Source organism: Diabrotica virgifera, chromosome 8 (genome assembly GCF_917563875.1).
Source record: "Diabrotica virgifera virgifera chromosome 8, PGI_DIABVI_V3a".
NCBI lineage: Eukaryota > Metazoa > Arthropoda > Insecta > Coleoptera > Chrysomelidae > Diabrotica > Diabrotica virgifera.
The window spans coordinates 181782653-181805225 of NC_065450.1; the positions used below are offsets into that span (position 1 = coordinate 181782653).

Genomic DNA, 22573 nt, shown 5'->3' on the forward strand with positions numbered 1-22573 from the left:
CAAATGGGCGTTTTAATGAGTGGAACATGTAGAATATGTGAAATGACAGGAATTATGACAGGTGATAAATAGCAGTCTGATTTCTGCATGAGAGTTTAATCTCTGTTCGGAGAGTTTAAGTCTGTTCTGTCGGACAAAATAAATGTGCCGTTTTCGTGGTCTGACCGTTCCAAATTTTTAATCTGTTCCACAAGTAAAACTGCCCCTGTTCCAGTGTTCCCATATATCAAAGTTTATCCGACTAGACACCCTTAAGCTATTAACAAATTTTCAGCTTGCTATTAATCAACTTTTTTTTTCATACGCGGGATCCAGACCTATTGATTTTCGCTTAAATTCAATGTTCAATCTGCCACCGACCTGCTTCTTGGCAGTTTGAACATTAAAAGCACAGACGTAAAATGCATTTTGAGTTAAATAAATTACATAGATTCTTTTTTTTTTGTCAATTAATTTAATTAAAAAAATCATTTTGGACACCCTGTATAAATAAATATGTTAATGTTTATATTTCTGAATAGAGAATTGGATAACCTTTTAAATAAGTTAGCACACGACCCCTATTCTCAATTAAAAACAACATCGATTACGTCAACACACTCAGATGGATGACGTCACTGGTATGATATATGCCAAAATCTCATAATTTAAAAAAAAATTACCTATTTCGAGATTTTTCCTCAATGACTAGGACTTATGAAATACCGAATTTCTTCCAAACATTTGCACCATACGGTGTCCAAAACACTACATATTTATAATGATTTCATTCATAGGAGATTCTGACCAATAGAAAGCTACAGAATTCTAAATAAATCGATAACTTTTGATAATTTTCCGTCGTCAAGAATATTACGTCAGATGCCCTTCGTTGCTACAAAAAAATACATTCAGTGACATTAATGACAATTAATGTTTTAAAAATTATAAAAGTGATGACTTTCAACCGTCAAATTAATATTTATAACAACTGTTTATTTAATTGTACTAATTTGTACTTACATAAATAAATTACAATAAAATTTTGGTTTTGAACAGTTTTATTCATGAAATAATCGCAACAAATTGCACTCGATCTCTAAAATTAATATAGAATTTTTGCCCTCGTGACACTTTGACATAATTTCACTCACCTTCGGCTCGTGAAATTAAAACTGTCAAAGTGTCACTCGGGAAAAATTCAATAATTTTAGAGTCTTGTGCAATTACTACTGATAATTACATTAATAGCAAGAATTACGAATGGCCTATGAAACGTCGAAATCTATACACGTCAAACAGTTTCCTCTATCTACAGCAGAGATGGGCATCGACACGTCGACTTTAATTGTCGACACAGACGTGTCGACAATGTCGAGAACGTGTCAACAATGTCGACAATGTCGACAATGTCAGCAACGTGTCCATAATGGAAAAAAGTGAGGTTATGTTATGAAATTATTCAGTTGTAAACTTTGAATATAATCTGATCTGATCAGAATCAAAATGAGTGGCAGAAAACTGAATAAAAACTATGATATATTATCATTCAAAGTATTAAAGATAGAAGGAAAGCACACGGTACATATTTATGTTTCATTAAAGGGAGAGTATCCTGATAAAAATAGTTATGACCTGGACGAGGAAGAAATTGTAGATATGGACGGGGAAAGTACAACTATTTGATGTATTATTGGTTAAATGTTTTCTTTGGTTAAAAATTAGCAAAACCGCAAAATGTTGTAATGTTTTTATTATGCAGTCTCTGCCAAAGCACGAAGAGATTCAACGCTGTTTCAGTAATTATTATACTATAATTATTATAATAAAGAGTTAGTAAAATTTAAAAAAAAGTAAACGAAATGTTAGGAAACAAGGTAAGGTTTCAATGTACTGAGATATGTTTGATTGTGGTTTTGAATCTTACCTCGTTTACTGACGTTTAGGTTTACGTTTCTTTTTAATTTTTTTAAACCTTTCTGTAAATGTTACGAGTTTACGAGTAACGATAGAAAATTAAAAATCTATGAAAATTTGTTTTGCTGGTTTTTTCTGGTTTTGCATCTATATGGTAATATTTTAGATTCATTACATTGCATTACTCTATCATGAGGTTTGCACATAATAAATTGTCTCTATATGAATCTATTTAAAATTCATTTACACTTGAAAAACCTGCAATCAAACAATTATGGAATATCCTATGAATTTGACAATCGCAAGTTAATAGTGAGGTTAAAAGTTTCAAAAGTTTGAGATTATTTGGTCTCTTTGCAACTTGTTGAAACATTAATGCATACTTTTTCAATAAGTCAGCGCAGCCAGATTAACCTAAAATTTCAAATTAGTGCGCACGGAACGTCATTCTGATCGTTTGCTAATTGTCGACATACTCGACATTGTCGACATTGGCAACAACTTTAAATCACTCGACATCGACATGATTGTCGACATGTCGACAATCGAATTGTCGACATGACATTATCGACACCGTCCATCCCCGATCTACAGTTATTACTAGAATTATTTTGATGGATGACTACAAACATTATTACCATTTTTATCTATAATAATAATAGAGTATTAGTATTGAAGAAGCATTAGTATTGAAGAAGCTTGAGAAATTACTTTAGTTTAGTATTATGTTTGTGGGATTGAGCCACAATTGTTGGTGTAATGAAAATTACATATATTAAATAAACTACTGTTTGACGTGTCTATTTCCACTCCGGAAATCGTCCTCATAAAATAAAAAAGAATGTGTGTGTACTTTGTACGCACGTAAGAAGTTATACTTCTATTATATGATTTCTTAAACATAAATATACTTTAAACAGTTTTGTTTTAATTTTTTTAAACACCAAACTAACTTTGTGCTTACCGCTTTAAAAAAAATAAAAAAAAAGTATAGGATTGCTCCGGATTCGAACTCAAGACCTCTCGATCTCTGGCCGAATGCTATACCAAATACGCTACGAGGACTGTGTCTGTATCGGTTTGGACGTACCTAATGACAATTCACGGTAACAAACAGGCAAGGTGAAGTATAATAAATATACAATAAAATGTTTTAATAATACTCATCTTACTCCTGAGGAAGACAAATTGAAAGACACAAAAATTATAATAAATATATTTACTACAAACACTAATATATTCTTTTCATACCTTTTATTGCACTGATATATTTATACATAACTTGAAAGATAGCAACTAACCGCCATACTGTCTGTGTGCACATGCGCGCAGTATTATGAAATTTTACTCTCAATCGCGCCTAAAGAAGTATAACTTCAAAAAAAGAATGTGTGTACTTTGTACGCACGTAAGAAGTTATACTTCTATTATATGATTTCAACGAAATCAATGTACTTTAAACAGTTTCTCTACTACTTTCCAAAAATTTTTATTAAAACAATACCAACAATTAAAAAAATAAAAGAATAAAACACACACAAACACATTGAAAAATGCCACAAATGATTTCTGAACAATAATTGTTGCCAAAAATTTTAATTAAATACGTATTTTCTGAAAACAATTATATAATAATATACTTACAATCATAAAATCTATAAAAAAAATAAAAAAATAACAACTTGCTTGGGACTTGAACCCAATTCACGTCTATCGCACTATACGAATGTCGAGGCGATTTTCCACTGGACCACTTTCGCGTGTACGTCATGTGGGAATATACACAAACTAAACGTTTACACCATAAACTTTTTGACATTTTGTTTATTTATATGAATTTAATTAAATTATTAGTTTGATTTTTGTCGAATTAAAATACAACAAAATATAGAGTAAGAAAACGATATATTAGATGAAGAGTTTGTAGAAAGTTTGTTCATAATCAGATTATGTAAATTAAAGCATTGCCTACTAATAGGTAACTACATTATTTCTTTTACATTTTCCAAATAGATAGGTATGAAGGTAATTTTTTATTGGAATACAACTAAAACATTTAGAATTACGTACCTGCGGCTTTTCAAAACTATTTAAAAAGTCACTATAATTATAAATTTGATTTTATTTCTGTCCTCACAACAATAAAAACTAATATACAGGGTGTTTCATTAATAATTGTCCATATAGTAACTGGAGAGACCTTAGCACAAAATACGAAGATTTAACCTAAAACTATTAAATAAAATGTGGTTCCTTACTGAGTTACAGGGTGTTTTATCTAAAAATTTAAAAACTATTTTTGCTCAGCATTTTAAAACTATTCGACGTATCCTTTTCATACTTGGCAGGAAGTGCGACTACTAGACACCCTACTAAATTATAATAAACAAACGTTTCTGGCTATTACCAGAGGCTTACTACGGGGGAATGTGAATGGTTGACCCTTTCCAAATTCTACGCCACTGGCGGAATTGCTATTTTAGTTTAATTATTGGATTCTCCAATACTTTATATGAAAATAATATACTCCTCATTCATAACGATAAAGTCATTAGTTTTCGAGATCTTTGAACTTAAAAATGAAACGACACAGTTATTTTGATTAATGTATTGTGTCGCTTCATTTTTAATTTCAAATATCTCGAATACTAATCATTTTATCGTTTCGAATAAAGAGTATATTATTTACATAAAAAGTACTGGAAAATCAAAAAATTACACTAAAATAGCAATTTCGTCAGTGGCGTAGAATTTGGGAAGGGTCAACCAGCCACTATCCCTTGTCGTACGCCTCTGCTAGTAGCTAGAAACGTTTATTTATCTTAATTTAGTAGGGTGCACAGTACCTACACTTTCTGCCAAGTATGATAAGGATACGCCAAATAGTTTTGAAGTACTTGGTACAAATACTTTTTAAATTTTAATCATATGAATCATATATTATAAATTCATCAAAATAACTGTGCCGTTTCATATTTAACTTTAAATATCTGGAAAACGAATGACTTTATCGTTACCAATGAATAGTATATTATTTACGTAGAAAGTATTGGAGAATCTAAAAACGGCACTAAAATAGTAATTCCTCCAGTGGCGTAGAATTTGAGAAGGGTCAACCATTCACTATCCCCTGTCGTACGCCTCTGGTAGTAGCTAGAAACGTTTGTTTATCATAATTTAGTTGGGTGTATAGTAGTCGCCCTTTCTGCCAAGTATGAAAAGGATACGTTGAATAGTTTTAAAATGCTGAGCAAAAATAGTTTTTAAATTTTTAGATAAAACACCCTGTAACTCAGTAAGGGATCACATTTTATTTAAGTGTTTTAGGTTAAATCTTCGTATTTTGTTCTAAAGTTTCTCCAGTTACTATATGGACAATTATTAGTGAAACACCCTGTATACAATATTTTTGTTTACCGATAAACTCTATATTGAACAATTATTGACAGATCATTTCAACACCCAATCAGAGCCCGTATAACGACTAATACCATACTGTCGGTGTGCGCATGCGCCCAGATTATTAAAATTTCACCCTCAATGAAATCGCGCCTAAAGAAGTATAACTTCAAAAAGACATTAGGTTTGAAAATTCGGGAAAACTTCTCACAACCTGATCATTTTAGGATATGTGTACCTTCCTTACAAATGAGAATTTGGCCTTGATCTTAAGTCACCTAGTAATTTGTAGTTGAAAAAATTATTTGAAATGTTGTTACTGCCACCATAGTCTGGGCTGATTATCGGAGAATAGGCCATTTTTGGGAAAAGTTATTTACCAGCAATTTTATTGATGGAATCGAATTATAAGATCCTATATATTAATAATATAGGTATGCAAAGTCCTCAGATAGTGTGCTACTTTTTTTATAAGCAAAATGGCGCCCGAAAATCGTGTTTTTTTCAATTATTGCTCTAGAACTCCGAAGATTTTAACTTTACAACAAAAACACTCAAATAAAAATTCACCGTCATTTGCATAGATACGTGTTTTTTCGGATCTGCTCCGACGAAAATTTTCCTCGGAAAATGCGGGTTTTCCCAACAAAATCTTTAATTTTCAAATAAAGTTTTAGATAAGTAATTATTTACCAATAATTAAATAATTTGGTGACTTAAAAGCCTTCTTGGTTTAGATTATAATTCCGGAAGCTGGTGAAAATTAAACGAATATTTTAGCAACAATTCAATTGTTAATTAATAATTTATGGTCGCAATAATAACCAAAATAATTATGATGCACTGATCAAACTTTGAAATCTTATAAAGATGAGATGCCTATTTAACATTTTGTCGACAAAATATAAATTTTTTATTTTCTTGCATAATCTTTAAATATTAAAAAAAATAGTTATAAACAAATTAACGTTTCTCAGAAAGTTTTTATTATATTATAATTTTAAAAAATAGCTAAAATGCGCATTTCAAATATTTTGAAAATGAATGCTTTAAAACGTTTTTCCAACCATTTGCAAAAAAGTTATGAAACAGCAAAATAAACATACTATTACTACGGTGTTATTAATTTTTTTAATTCTTTCAAAGCGTAGAAGTGAGTTTAAAGTACAAGCTAATTATTTGTAAAACAATATCGATTATCAGCTTAATGGTTACATTTTAATTAAAGATTATAAATATATTTTTTTGTAATTTACACGCGCGAAAGTAGAATAATACAGTACCGTAGCTACCCGCCCACATACACAACTCGCGCGAGTTTAAGCGTGTCAGTCGCTTCGAGTGAACATTTTATCTCCGGCTCTGTATCAAGCCTACTTTCGCGCTAAAAATTACAAAAAAAAAGTATTTTTAAACTTTGATTAAAATATAACCATTGCACTAATTTTTGACATTCTTTGTGAGTAGTTAGATTGTACCATAGACTCACTTTTAAGCTTTGAAACAATTAAAACAAATTATAAACAATGGAGCTATCGTATATTTATTTTGCTGTTTCTTAACTTATTTGCAAATGGTTGTAAAATTTTTTTAAAGCATTCATTTTCAAGACCTAAGAAATACGCATTTTAAGTATTTTTTAAAATTAGAATATAATAAACAATTTCTAAGAAATGTTAATTTGTTTATAACATTTTTTTTTAAACATTTAAAGATTATGCAAAAAAATAAAAAATTTATATTTTGTCGACAAAATATTAAATAGGCATCACACCTTTATAACCTTTCTAAGTTTGATCAATGTCTCATGATTATTTTGTTTGTTATTGCGACTGTAAATTGTTAATTAACAATTGAATTGTTGCTAAAATATTCGTTTAATTTTCACCGGCTTCTGGAATTACAATCCATACCAAGAAATCTTTGATGTCACTAAGTTATTTAATTATTGATTAATAATTACTTAGCTAAAACTTTATTTGAAAATTATAGTTTTTGTTAGGAAGACCCGCATTTTCCGAGGAAAATTTTCGTCGGAGCAAATCGTGAAAAACATATCTCTATGCAGAATTTAATTGCGGTGAATTTTTATTTGGGTGTTTTTGTTGTAAAGTTAGAATCTTCGGAGTTATAGAGCAATAATTGAAAAAAATACGATTTGTCGGCGCCATTTTGTTTATAAAAAAAGTAGCACACTATCTGCGGACTTTGCATACCTATATTATTAATATACAGGATCTTATAATTCGATTCCAACAATAAAATTGCTGGTAAATAACTTTTCCATGAATTTTGCTAATTAGTCCAAAGTACCAGTGTTATCAAATTCTGACTGTTTTTTTGTATGTTGTTTTTTGTTAGTTTGTTTGTGTAATCTGTTTCGTACTTCGTTTCGAAAAATAAGTAGGCATATAAATATAATGAAAGGTGATATGAGGTATTTTATGATAATTGAATTATAAGAATTATATGATAAAATGGTATTACGATTTTCAAAAATCAAAAATGAAAAATAAAGATAATGTATAATATACAGGGTGTCCAGAAGCTCTGCCGGCAAACGAAGGTGATTCCTCAGATAATTTTCAGACAATTTAACCAAATTCACCTAGTCCGAAAATGCTTCCTAAGGGAGCTAGAGCTCTTTGAAGATGGCGTCTTGTAATTAGTTTTTCTTAAATATGTCCAGAACGCTTCTAGTTAGAAAATCAAAAATTGGTACACATATTTATCATGCAGAGATAAATCGATTCCATTTACTGTACATTTCTAGTACCAGTCATAGGCGTCTGTTTTGGGTGGGGCAACGGTTATTTGAATGCATAACTTTGCTGTCTTTAACCTTTAAGCATTTTTGATACTGGATTATTAAATTGTGAGGTATTCTAATACTAAAAGGTACTCTTGCTTTAAGTCGGTACAATACACCGTTTTCTAGAAAAATCGATTTGAAAATTTTTCGTTTCCTGAACTTGAAAAGAAATTAAAAAAAATTTTCAAAAATAAAACGGTTTGTTTTACCAACTTAAAGCAAGGGGAACTTTTAGTACTGGAATACCTCATGACATAATTTAATAATCTTTTGTCAAAAATTCTTAAAAATTAAAGACAATAAAGTTATGCGATAAAATAACCGTTGACCTGCCCAAAACGGACGCATATTACCGGTAATAGAAATTCGCAATTAATGAAATCGATTCATCTGTGGAATATAAATAAACGTACTAGTTTTCGTTTTTCTAAATAGTTTTTTTTTATTTTTTTTTTGATATTCAAAAAACGAAAAATTTTCAAATTCATTTTTCTAGAAAACGGTGTCTCCTATCGACTTATAAGAAGAGTACCTTTTAGTACTATAATACCTTACATTTTAATAATCCAGACTCAAAAATGCTTAAAAATTAAAAACAAAAAAAGTTATGCGATAATATAACTATATCCCTACCCAAAACGGACGCCTATGACCCGTACTATAAATTTGCAATCAACGGAATCGATTAACCTCTGGAAGATAAATATGTGTGCCAATTTTAGTTTTTCTAAATAAAAGAGTTCTGGAGATATTTAAGAAAAACTAATTACCAGACGCCATCTTCAAATAGTTCTATCTCCTTTGGGAAGCATTTTCAGACTAGATCAATTTGGTTAAATTGTCTTAAAATTTTCTGAGGAATCTCCTGTCTTCGTTTGTCGGTAAAATTTCTGGACACCGTGTATAAAGAAATTTTATAAATTGTATCTAGAGGTTCGCACACGAATGAGGTTATCTAGAGATTAGCTGTGAGCCGATTGTGCACCTAACCGCAGAGCGCGCTACTATGTCTATATCTTGGCCAAAAATAAACCTACGATTATTTTTCTAAGCTCAAAATGTTTCTTTTAAGTCCTTCTATCGTTCCTGTTACTTAAAGTCTGAATGTTTATTGCTCAAATTCAAACTAAAACTGCAAAGTAATCTACAAATATTTTAAGAAAATTATAACTTCAAACGATTATAACTTAAACACAAATAAAGTAAAGTAATTTACCAAAAACTGTTTGAAAGTATATGAATTATACTTTAAAACTGTACTTCGTAAAGCTCTTTTGGATTTGCAGAAGCCGACTTATTATCGAACAAGCGAAAAATACTTCGCAATCCACCATCGAAATTCGTAATCAGCAGCCAAAAATACATAAAAAATACTTAGGTATTTCTATCAGAATTAAAAGGCCACGGTGGCCTCTATTTGACTAATTTTATTGTAACCATAAATTAAAAGAGCTTACATTAGGAAATATTGCCCAAATACAAGAAAAAAAACGAGACTTGGGCAGTTTTGGCCTTGGTCCTGCGCCAATACACCTGGTGTTGGTCTTGGTATTGCGCTCCCGGTCTTGGTTTTGGTCTTGGTCTTGGCCTTGCAGCAACAGTCTTACTAGTCCCGCAGTTAGCCATTAGCCTTTTGCTATTTATTAAACGTTACTTTAAATCTTAGAACAACGTAAGAGAGTAGGTATATTTGAAACTTTAATTAACGTAGTCATAGTAAAGACCAACCAAATTAATATATGTCTAAACAACTGACACCGGGTAAGGTTTGAACCCACTATCTAAGCGATCGGTGCCTATGTTCTAACTAACTGAGCTATATAGCTTGTTTCACGGGAGTTAGTCTGTTTTCTAATAAAAAGACGTTTGCATTTAACAAGCTTACATGTGCGAAGAACGATAAAGGAAAAATCTTGGCTACGAAACATCAGACATTTGATCCACACAACAGGAAATTACTTAATTCATCAAGCCTAGAACAGAGAGTTTGCCATATTGATGGCCAACCTCTATAGAGAAGGCACTTAGGAGGAGGAGGACTTCTGCGAAAACATGATTAAAATACAAAAAATAACCATTTATTAGTGACATAAACTTAACTCTATAAAGAACATTATCTGCCTAAAAAGGGATTGATGGACCCTCACCTATATTAAATGAAAAAAGGTTATATAATTTGCCATTTCAAAAATGAATAACCATTTTCAATTTTGTTGCAACACGAAACTACAGCCGCATCATTATTCCAGTTCAATCAGAGAGTGTAGCAAGCACCTCTACCGGTTTCGAAACTTATTAGTCTCTCATCAGGAGGCACACATGCTGCTCTCTCTGACCCAACTAGGACAAACCCCGGCGTGCAGTCACGGATTGCAACGAACGAAATGGCAGGGATGCCCTAGCGGCAACTGCTAGCAAAATATTAAGTTTTCAACACATAAAACAACATGAAAAAATGCTGTTCCACATCCTACCAGACTGAAAACAATGGGAACCTTCTCTGGTAGCACCTCCGAGGCTTCTACAATTTGCAAGCCATAACGGATGCTGAGACTAAGGAAGATGAGGAAATTTTACAATTTATAATTCACATCCCATCTGCTCAGCGCGGTAAAGTTCCAACGAGAACGGTTCCCATCGTACTCCAATCAGAGTAAACATGTTAATCCAAAATGAATAACCATTTTTAATTTTGCCGGGGTTTTTCCTTGTTGGTAGAGGTGCTTGCTGCAGTTTCTGATTGAACCGAAATAATGATGCGGCTGTAGTTTCGTGTTGCAACGAAATTGAAAATGGTTACTTATTTTTGATTTACATGTTTACTCTGATTTGACTACGAAGGGAACCGTTCTCATTGGAACTTTACCACGCTCAGCAGATGGGACGTGATTTATAAATTGTAAAATTCCCTCATCTTCCTTAGTCTCAGCATCAGTTATGGCTTGCAAATTGTAGAAGCCTCAGAGGTGTTACCAGAGAAGGTTCCCATTGTTTTCAGCCTGGTAGGATGTGAAACAGCATTTTTTGGTGTTGTTTTATTTGTTATTAAATTAAAAACTGAGTCTTTTGTAATTTGCCATTTTTTTAAATAAAAAATAAAATACAATACGAATTAAATTACAGAACAGTACGCAATAGCTTTGACATTTCTGTTACTTTATAGTTATATTATTATATTTTATCGCGAATTAATACAAAGTAATATAATAATTTATACTCGTTACTTTCCATTACCCTAAGTACCGTTAGGCGTTACTTAGTTACTTTAAATATGTCTTTATTTTGTTTACACGGTAGCCGGAATTATCTGTTATTAATTCGTCCATATATATTTGTCACTTTTGAATATTAGCCGTGCTCTTTCAGCAAATCTTAGCTTATCAGAATGATCTCATCGCACACTCAGCAGAAACGATGTTTAGTCTAATAATGTAGGCCGATAAGACTTGCGGTATTAAATACATGTATATTTCTACTAACTAATAATGGTAGGAGAGCCCAAGCGGAGATTTTTGCAGTAACTCGAGCGCGTCAGATTATCATATTATGGGAAGATACCTGCTGCCCTGCAGATGTACCTCTACCATTAGCTTTTAACCAAGGGGAGTTCGTTAAGGGGGGCCCGTAAAAAAATTTATCCTTAAATACTCGAAATTGTCAGATTAAGATAAGGAAAGTTAAGGAGATGCAAAACAGTGTATATTTAAAAAATCTGACGATTTGAGCGGGGCGTTAGGAAATGGGTGAGTTAAAAATTTCACAAAAAAAAGCGAATAATTCGAGAAATGAGCGTTAGATCGAAAAACTAACAAATACCGAGATATTTCGTAAAACAAATTAATTAATATTTTTGAAAAATCTACCGAATGGTGCCAAACATGACCCCCCACGGAGGTTGGGTGGGGGATTACTTTAAAATCTTAAAAAGGAGCCCAAATTTTTATTCCAGATTTGGAATCTTTGCGTAAAAATAAGCAAATTTTATTTGAAACATTTTTTCAACTTATGGATAGATGGCGCTATAATCAGAAAAAACGATTGATGGAAATGGAAAATTAATTAGAGAATGAAAAGTCCCTACTAAAATAGAAAACTTTACTTAAATTTCTTTGGGTTTAGGATCTACTCTTCACAACCCAATAGGTCCCCAAAGCGCTTGAGTGACTGCACATTTAGCATACTTCACTCCCCTACTATAAAGTAAAAAAATAATTATTGAGTGACTATCCTTAATAGAAGGTATGCTAACCTTATTTTATCTTTTATCGGCTAAGCTAAGATGGAAAGTCGGTCTGCTGGGAAAGCATGTACAAACTATTTTATTTTTACGTTGTAATTATGACCTCTGAGTACGTATCAAATGTGTCAAATGTTCTTTTAATGTATATTTTGATTCGTTATGTATGGTTATTTTATTCTTAGTAATGCGCATAAGCCCAATTTTAAAAAATTTTGTTACATAATTTTTTGCGTCTCATAGAGTCTCTAAACATATACCTGAACTATGTACTCCTTAAAACGACACTCAGTCCTAACTGCAAGACGTAAGAGTCTCGCAGTCTTAGTCTTGTTCTTGCCCAAATCTTGCACGGTTAGTCTTGTTCTTGCTAAAATCAGACGGTATTGGTCTTGGTCTTGCGAAAACTCAAGAACAAGACCAAGACTGCAAAACCAAGACCGATTTTGGGTAACACTAAATTAGAGGTTTTGTACAAGTAAAATTGCCGGGCTACTAATTTTTGCATATTTTATATTTTTCATAAATCTTAATTCAATTTAAAACATTTCTTTAACGTTTAACTGTGTGTTTCAAATCTTTAATTATTTTTTTCTTTTTCAGCTTGTTCCTACAATCACTTAAGTGCACTCCCATCTCTGGTTTTCCAAAGAAACATATCGAGTTCTTCTACCAACTGTTTTCGTCATGCGTTATTTAGTGATAAGTGTTGAGTTCGCTAAAATTTCAGATCCAAAGTTTTACAGTTCGTAGTCTGTTTTAAGCTCAAATATGTATTATCCAACTTTAGTTATCGTATTTTACCTATGTTTAGCGGACGGTTTTCTATTAGACGGCTCAGCCAACTCATTCTCTCAGTTCAGAAAATGGGGTGGTGGTACTAATGGAAGCTTAGAGTTTGAATTTAAGACAGATCAACCAAACGGCTTGTTGCTTTACACCGACGACGGAGGCACTTACGATTTTTTCGAGATCAAGCTAGTGGAGGGAGCGTTGCGCTTGAGGTACAACTTGGGAGGTGGTGCTCAGATCATAACTGTAGGTAGAGACTTAAACGACGGTCACTGGCATAAGGTCCATGTTCAGAGACATGAGGACAGGACGATACTAACTGTAGATGGGGTGTCTCAAATGAGGACCTCCAGAGGAAAAGAGTTCAACTTCGGGCGGTTTACTACTAATTCGGACGTGTTCGTGGGAGGTATGCCGACGTGGTATAATACGAAGTTAACGTTGCTCGCGTTACCGAGTGTGATTTTCGAGCCGCGGTTTGTCGGAGCGGTTAGAAATCTTATTTATCCAGATGCTGAAGGCGGCACACCGAGGCGGCAGGAAACCAGGCCTAAGGATCATAGGGTAAGTTCTAATAAATATTTTGCATTTTTACTACAAATTGTAGTAATTCATGATTATCCACTTATAGTGCAGTCACTGAAGGTTTTCACCTCCGATTTCGTTGAACCTCCATCTATTTTCATGAAAATTGGTGAGTAATTAGAGCATACCTCAATGAACAAAGGTGACATGATGCCAACTTGCGCTTTTACCTGGGGGTGGATGCCACCCCTTCTCAGGGGTGAAAATTATTTCATTAAAAATAATACCATAAGTCCATAGAGGGACAAATTATAAGCAAAATTTGTTATATAAAGTTATTAAAATAAATCTACACTTTTTGAGTTATTAAAGACCAAAAATTTTATTTTTTCGTAAAAAAATGAATGTTTTAAATCGGTTTTTCACGTATAAATCAAAAACTATAAGCTTTTACAAAAAAGTTATTATTACTAAAATTGAAGATAATAAAAAATTGAATACATTCCTTACATAAAGAACTAAACTAATGTTAGTTCAAAGTGAGTTATTGGCAATTGAATGTGTACTATTTCCGACGAGTACTTAAATCTAAGTATTCAAGCTTAAATAACGGGAAAACGATGCAATGTATTTAAAAAATATTCCTGCTAAACATTTTTGTCAAAGTACTTCGGAATACCTATCAAATAAGCTTCAGAACAAGGTATTAGCGTCAAAATTAAGCAAGTTATAATGAAAATAAAAGAAACGTATCGAATTTTTTAGGAAAAAGTGAAAAATAAAACATACACCATTTCCACAAAAATTAAAATTTATAGTAATCCTTACAAGAACTTCTTTATCTTAGCATAAGTAATGTTTTAGATAAAATTGACCGATTTAGAATGCATATTTTTGAAAAAAGGTATAATTTAAAAAAATCATATTTTTTAAAATTATTGTAATTCTCATATTCTTTTGATAATAACTCCAAAAATACTCAATATCCGTAAAAAATTATATATAACCAAATTTTAGTTTTTTCTGTGCCAATTATTTTACCTCTACTATCTCTATAGGGTAAAAAATAACCGAGATAGAAACGTTAAAATCTTAAATTCTGCTGTGGGAACCATGCAACCGGGGTCATTTAACCTTCTATTTTTTAAAAAAGTGAGAAAGAAAGATTAGGTTTAACGTGATTAAAAATACCACTTGGAATTAACTTTCAAACAGTTTTTAGATGAACCTGATATCTTAAACACGAACGGAGTTATTAAAATAAAAACAACATTTTTTGGAAAAATTTTTAAAACATAAATTTTGAAAAGTTTTGGAGGATAAATTTTAACGCTATCAATATGTTCGGGGGCTCATTTGATATATATTTTTAAGTACTTTGACAAATGTTTAATAAGTTTATGTTATAAAATGCATCAATTTCCCGTTATTTCAGCTTGAATACTTAGAGTTTTTTACTCGCCGAAAAAAATATACATTCGTTTACCTATAACTCACTTTTAGTTAACATTAAAAGTTTTTTCTAGTAAGGAATTTATTTAATTTTTTATTAGCTTCAATTTTAATAATTATAACTTTTTTACAAAAACTTACACTTTTTGAGTTATTGATCAAAAATTGGTTAAAAACATGCATTTTTCTCAAGAAAAATTAAAATCTTTGATCTTTAATAACTCAAAAAGCTTTGATTTATTTTAATAACTTTATATAACAAATTTTGCCTTAAATTTGTCCCTCTATCGGATTATGGGGTTATTTTTAAAAAAATAATTTTCACCCCCGAGAAACGGTGGTACCCACCCCCAGGGTAAAAGCGCAAGTTGACACCATGTCACCTTTGTTTCTTGAGATATATCCTAACCACTCACCAATTTTCATGCAAATCGATGGAGGTTCAACGAAATCGGAGGCAATAGCTCATATCCACCTTCAGTGACTCCACTATTATTAATAATAAGAATAATTGATTTCTAAAACTATAAGTAATATATTATCAAGTAAGGTTAATCAAAGTAGAAATAAAAGTAAACAAATTATTTACTGCTAAATAGTCTTCATAAAATTGAAAATGTTGAGAATTATTTAAGGATAATTATTTTATCTTTTCTGTTCTCTTCTACAACCTATGCGTACATGGTGTACGGTCACCATGTACACATAGGTTTACATAAACTTCTAAGTTCATTTGTATATTATTATACAAACAACGTTTCTCAACGTTTTACCATTTACGCCCCAATTTTCCATAATTATTTTCACCGCGCCCCCCTCGTTCAATAACAATATATCTATGCAATAATAATATAACTTGAGCAGCATGAAACCTAATAAACTAAGAAGACATTGGGAAACGCTTCGTAGTGAGTACATTAACAAACCCCGAGAATTCTTCGAGTTAAAATTAAACCGGCGTGAAAAGCAAAAATTAGTTTTAATAAAAACTTTGACTGTGAATGAAATAGCTTTACTTGCCTCTTATAAAGTCTGATATTAAATAGCCAGATCTAAAAAGCCTAACACTATTGGTGAAGATCTTATATTACCAACTGCAATCAAAATTGTAGAAACTGTGTTTGGAGATAATTTTGCTAAAAAATTGGAGTTTATACCTCTATCAAATGATACTGTTGCCCGCCGAATTGGTGATATAGCTGAATATGTACAGGATCAGCTAATCAGGAAGTTGCGTGAAAAGCCGTTTTCGATTCAGCTTGATGAGGCAACAGTAGCAATAAATATGCTCATTTTATTGCCTACGTTCGATTTTGTGATGGCAGATCAGTAGCAGAACTACTTTTCTGCAAACCAATACAGGGTGTAACAAAAATACAGGTCATAAATTAAACCACATATTCTGGGACCAAAAATAGTTTGAACGAACCTAACTTACCTTAGTACAAATACGCATATAAAAAAGTTACAGCCCTTTAAAGTTACAAAATAAAAATCGATTTTTTCGAATATATCAAAAACTCGTACAGATTTTTTATTAAAGATAGACATGTGGCATTCTTATGGCAGGAGTATCTTAAAGAAAAATTATAGTGAAATTTGTGCACCCCATAAAAATTTTAAGGGGGTTTTGTTCCCTTAAACCCCCCCAAACATTTGTGTACGTTCCAATTAAATTATTATTGTGATACCATTAGTTAAATTCAATATTTTTAGAAAATTTTTGGCTCTTGGTATTTTTTTGATAAGGCAGTTTTTATCGAGTTGCGGCTACTTTTTTAATATGTTTACATAAAATTTTATGGGGGTGTTGTTCCTTTAAACCCCCCAAATGGTTGTGTCCGTTCCAATTAAACTATTACTGCGATACCATTAGTTAAACACAGTGTTTTTAAAACTTTTTTGCTTCTTTGTATTTTTTCTACAAGGCACCTTTTATCGAGATGTGGCTTCTTTTTTAATATGGTTCAAAATATACCTAACAATGTAAATCATAAATAAATTTTCCTATTATTACAAGTCTCCATCATCGTCCTTAGTCCTGTCGCCAGGGGGGGTACAACGGCCTCGTTAATTCAGATGGACTTACCCAAATTTTTTTTATGTATTTTGACCCGTAGAACACGAATTTTTTGGGTAACAGTTGATCCGGATGTCGATAAGATTGTTATAGACCAAGAACTTGAGGAATCAAATAACAGCGATTTTTGGCAAAACAAAACAATATTTTGTATTTTTTGGGTCATTTTAAGCAAAAAATATTTCTACAAGTTTTTTAGTAGGATGCACAGTTTTCGAGATAAACGCGGTTGAACTTTCAAAAAATCGAAAAACTGCAATTTTTAAACCCGAATAACTTTTGATTAAAAAATAAAATAGCAATTCTGCTTAGCGCCTTTGAAAGTTCAAGTCAAATTATGTCGGTTTTGATTATTTGCATTGCTAAAAATTTATTGTGTTATTGCTAAACAAAGCTACAAACAACTAGTGCGTGAGTGATGTTTCTATGATTTCTCATTTAAAATCGAACGAGTAGGTAGAATAGGTACTAGTGCAATCAAGACTATTTCTACGTTACATGCGTTAAAACGCATGTAAAAGCACGGGAAACCCTACGTGTTTATAGCTTTGTTAAACAATAAAAAAATAAATTTTTACCAATGCAAATAATCAAAACCGATATAATTTGACTTAAACTTTCAAATGCGGTAAGCAGACTTGCTATTTTATTTTTTAATCAAAAGTTATTCGGGTTCAAAAATTGCAATTTTTCGATTTTTTTAAAGTTCAACCGCGTTTATCTCGAAAACTGTGCATCCTACGAAAAAACTTGTAGAAATATTTTTTACTTAAAATGGCCCAAAAAATACAAAATATTGTTTTGTTTTGCCAAAAATCGCTGTTATTTGATTCCTCAAGTTCTTGGTCTATAACAATCTTATCGACATCCGGATCAACTGTTACCCAAAAAATTCGTGTTCTACGGGTCAAAATACATAAAAAAAACTTGAGTAAGTCCATCTGAATTAACGAGGCTGTTGTACCCCCCCTGGCGACAGGACTACCTTAACCATATACAAATATGTGGTGGATTTGACAAATATTCAAAATATCTCGATAAAAACTGACTTTTCGAAAAAGTACTAAGAGGCAAAAAAGTTTTTAAAACAGTGTGTTTAACTAATGGTACTACAATCATAATTAAATTGGAACGTACACAAAAGTTTGGGGGGGTTTTAAGGAACAAAACCCCCATTAAATTTTTATGGGGTGTCTAAATTTCACTATAATTTTTTCTTAAGATACTAATGCCATAAGAATGCCATATGTCCATTTTCAATAAAAAATCTCTAATAGTTTTCGATATATTCGAAAAAATCGATTTTCATTTTGTAAATTCAATTGGCTGTAACTTTTTTTATGTGCAAATTTGTACTAAGGTAAGTTAGGTTTAATCGAACTATTTTTGATCCCAGAATATGTGATTAAATTTATGACCTCTATTTTCGTTACACCCTGTATAATTGATAGCAAAGTGCTTGCATTATTTGCTATGTTAAATGATTATATGTATAAATGAAGCAAACATAGAGACACTGTATGATCAACAGAGAAGCTCTGGCTTGAATATTGTGCTAACTACGGTTGTAACAATAGTTAATTATCTACATAAAAATGAGACCTTTGAAAACTAGAATCTTTTCTTTACTTTGCAAAGTCATGGATGCGGTACATTCAGCATTATTATTTTATTGTGAGCAAGCTGGTTATTACGTGGGAAATTTTTACAACGTGTTTTGAATTAAGACATGGAATCGCCATTTTTCTAGAAGAAGAAAAGAGGCCGCAAGCCAAGATGTTTCACGATGGTTTATTTTTGATGAAATTGAGTTACTTGGTTGATATATTCGAGAAACTAAATATTTTGAACTTACAACTTCAAGGGGCCAATACACATATATTTGATACGAATGATAAAATTTACGCTTTCTGTAGAAAATTGAAATTGTGGAGCAAAAATTTAAAGCAAAAAACCTAGAAATATTTGAAAATGTGGATGAATGTTTTAAAACTTACCAGGTTGAAGAACAACACGTGAAAGTTGTTTTTGTAACCATTGAAAATCATTTAGCAATGCTGACAAAAAATTTTAAAAGATACTTTTTTGCCGACGACCAATTAATACTTACCTAATAGTTATGAGTGGGTCGGGAATCCGTTTCAAATTACACCCGAAGAGCTCTCTACTGCAGAAGAAGAAACCTTCATAGATTTCACAGCAAATTCCGAAATCAAGAAACAATTTAACATTAGATCCCTCTTTGAATTTTGGGCAGGGGTAAATGATGAGTTTTCTGCACTGAAAACCAGAGCGTTTCGTATACTATTACCGTTTTCACCATCCTACCTTTACGAAACAGGATTTTCCGCGATGGCTGCTTTAAAGACCAAATATAGATCGCAGCTAAATATAGAGAAAGAACTGAGAGCGTTTATTTCTAATATTACACCCTGTTTTGATAAGCTTTGCTCTGCAAAACAGGCCCAAGGAAGTCACTAATTTAGATTAAATTAGTTGATTTAATATTCAGTGCTCATAACTATGTATAACTCCTTGTTCATGGGTGTTTTATTTTTTTGTTTGTCAGAATTTTGTTTTGCTTTGATTTTAGTAAATTAGTCAATGTTTTAGGTGTTTTTTTTTTATATTTTCACGCCCCCTCATTGCTAAAAGTGCGCCCCTTAGGGGGGCGCGCCCCACAGGTTTAGAATCACTGAATACATGATACTAAAAATTAACAAGATAATATTATTACACATCCTGAAGTCGTGACGTAACTGGATACCGGCAAGTTCGTAAGGGTTCGTAAACATTCGTAATGTCCGAGTAGTTTGAATTGTTCGCGGTTGTAAGCTAAGTATATTTTATATTTTATTTTTGACCAAATATTCTGGGACCAAAAATAGTTATTTTAACATGAATCTCGGATCTAAATTTTTTTCGCATACATTGAATTTTAATGTTATGTTGCTAATTAAATATTTCATCACCGAATGCATACAAATCCCATTTAACTTTAACAAGAATTCAAATTCAACTTCCGGTCTCCAGTAACGTCATCATGCGCAAACTCGAACCTATTTGAGCTACGGGAAGATACTATCTCGTTATTTATAGTATCATGTTATTATATTTAGGTTCGATGCACACTTGAGTGTTTTTAAGCTGCATGCACTTGACTGGTTTTCAAGCCAAGTTTCCCATCAACACACATTTGAGCTGTTTCTCGGCATCAATACACGACAGAAATAAACAGCTATGTATCTACGCTACGTTGAAATCTATCGCGCGGTCAACGTGTTCTCACTGATTGCCTAGCACAGACTGCCAAGCCGCGTACAATAGCGGCGTAGCAGAAACAGGCGTGCTCTCGGTCCATGCGGCTTGCAAGTCACTCGCAAGCAGCTTGCACGCCGCGGCTCAGCGCGAGTGTGCAGTGCCTAATCTCAACTCATGTAGTGTTCAACCGCTAGCGATCGCACGCAGCTTGGTAGCAGCGTGCAAAGACGTTGCGTTCAAAAGACGCAAGTATGCATCGACCCTAGAAAAAATAATGCCAATTTAAACTGTCATTTTTAGCCTTTTACATTCTACAGGTTATTTATAAAACAGGTTCAGCCCTCTACGAAATAATAGTAAAATTATATTAAATTTGTAATTGAAGCGCGTAAAGCTATTCACTTCGCAGTTTTTTTGCAAGAGATTCCAATTATTATTATAGAGTATCTACTAAGTTACCATGAAATTGGATAATTATAGGTATTAAGGTACCAAGGTTACTCTAACGATAATATCGCTTAAGGTCAATATTGTGTATATAATGACTAATGACTGAAAGCGCTATTATCCATAATACCCGTGGTGCCTTCAACGTTTAATGTCCGACTAAATATTCTTTATATGCAAAAAATTTGAATGAATTTTGAATTAATTAGTTTTTGAAATAAGTAATTTACCAGCAATAGTCGTAACGTAATTGTGATAACCATAGTTTTACTTAGGTTGTTATAATTTGTTAACTTGACAATATTTAACAAGTTATTTAAATTTAATACCCTAGGGCGTTATTTTGAAAAATAGCGTCCTTAGGGAAATATATCATATCATATTTAACTAATTTGAAATCACGTCATTATTTGTCAAATAATATATCAATCAGACATTAAATGACTTATTAACTATTTGCAAAAAAATATAGCCATTTAAATGAAACAGGTATAAGCATAACAAAACTAATTAAATAGATGACTAAGGTATAAACAAGGATAAATTGGTGTCTAACGGACCTGCATCCAAGCCATATTAGTCCAGGGTAATAAGGTTTTTTCCATGACACTTGAATAGCCAGGGTACTGAAGCGATTTTTCGACAGGTAATACCTATAAGAGCAAATTGTAACTATTTCCTGCGTAGGATCTGGCGGCCATTTTTATTTATAAACAATTAACTGTCAAAAAATGGCATTTTCCCTTTTTTTTCAAATTAACTTTATAGTTCAAATTAACTAAATAATAGTGCAACTTACGATTTTTTTAGTACAAATATCTTCGAGACTATGGAAAAAGCTTTAAAATGACGTACTATAAAGTTTGATATACTCATTTATTGTTAATATAATTGCGAAAAATGTCGGTATTTAAAAAAAATATTTTCGCAATAACTGTTGTAAAAATTAGTGTACAGCTTTGAAATTTTTGTCAAATAAGGGTTCTTTTGTGCTTAATATGTGATAAAAATGTCAAATCGATTAATTCAATTGTTTAAATTTTATTCAAATTGTTTATCCCAGAGAGCATTTTTTTCCAATAACATAAGTCAGAAGAAAATGACGCTAGAACCATTTCACAAGTGTCATTTGAAAGAGCAGGAGCTATATTTTCAACTTGGTTTAAAAAAAGTGAATAAAAAATGCATTTATTAGTAATAAATAATTATGCAAAAGTATCGTAAATCTTTCCTTATAAACTTTTTATTTTGTTATATAAGAAAGTATACATATTTATTACAATTTTTTATCAATAATGATATAGATAATATTACTTGGTAGTTGTGCACTTAAAACAGGGTAAAAAGGGTAATTTTTTTGGAAAAAGTTATTCAAAACGTTTATAAAGAAAAATTGACGATACTTTTGCATAATTATTTATTACTGATAAATGCATGTTTTATTCAATTTGTTAAACCATGTTGAAAATACAGCTCATGCTCTTTCATTTGACACCTGTGGAATGGTTCTAAGGTCATTTTTTTCTGACTTATGTTATTGCAAAAAATGCTCTCTGGGATAAACAATTTGAATAAAATTTAAACAATTGAATGAATCACTTTGAAATCTTTATCACATATTAAGCACCAAAGAACCCTCATTTGAAAAAAATTTCAAAGCTGTACACTAATT

General features: G+C 31.7%; 1 protein-coding gene across 1 annotated transcript in view; it reads left to right on the top strand.

Moving 5' to 3' along the window:
* The window catches only part of LOC126890320 (neurexin-3-like), a 104087-nt gene that overhangs the window by 68889 nt on the left and 12625 nt on the right, over positions 1-22573 (top strand). The window contains exon 2 of the mRNA XM_050659184.1: positions 12948-13700. Coding sequence (XP_050515141.1) covers positions 13116-13700 — 585 coding nt within the window. The 5' untranslated portion in view covers positions 12948-13115. The remainder of the gene's footprint in view (positions 1-12947; positions 13701-22573) is intronic.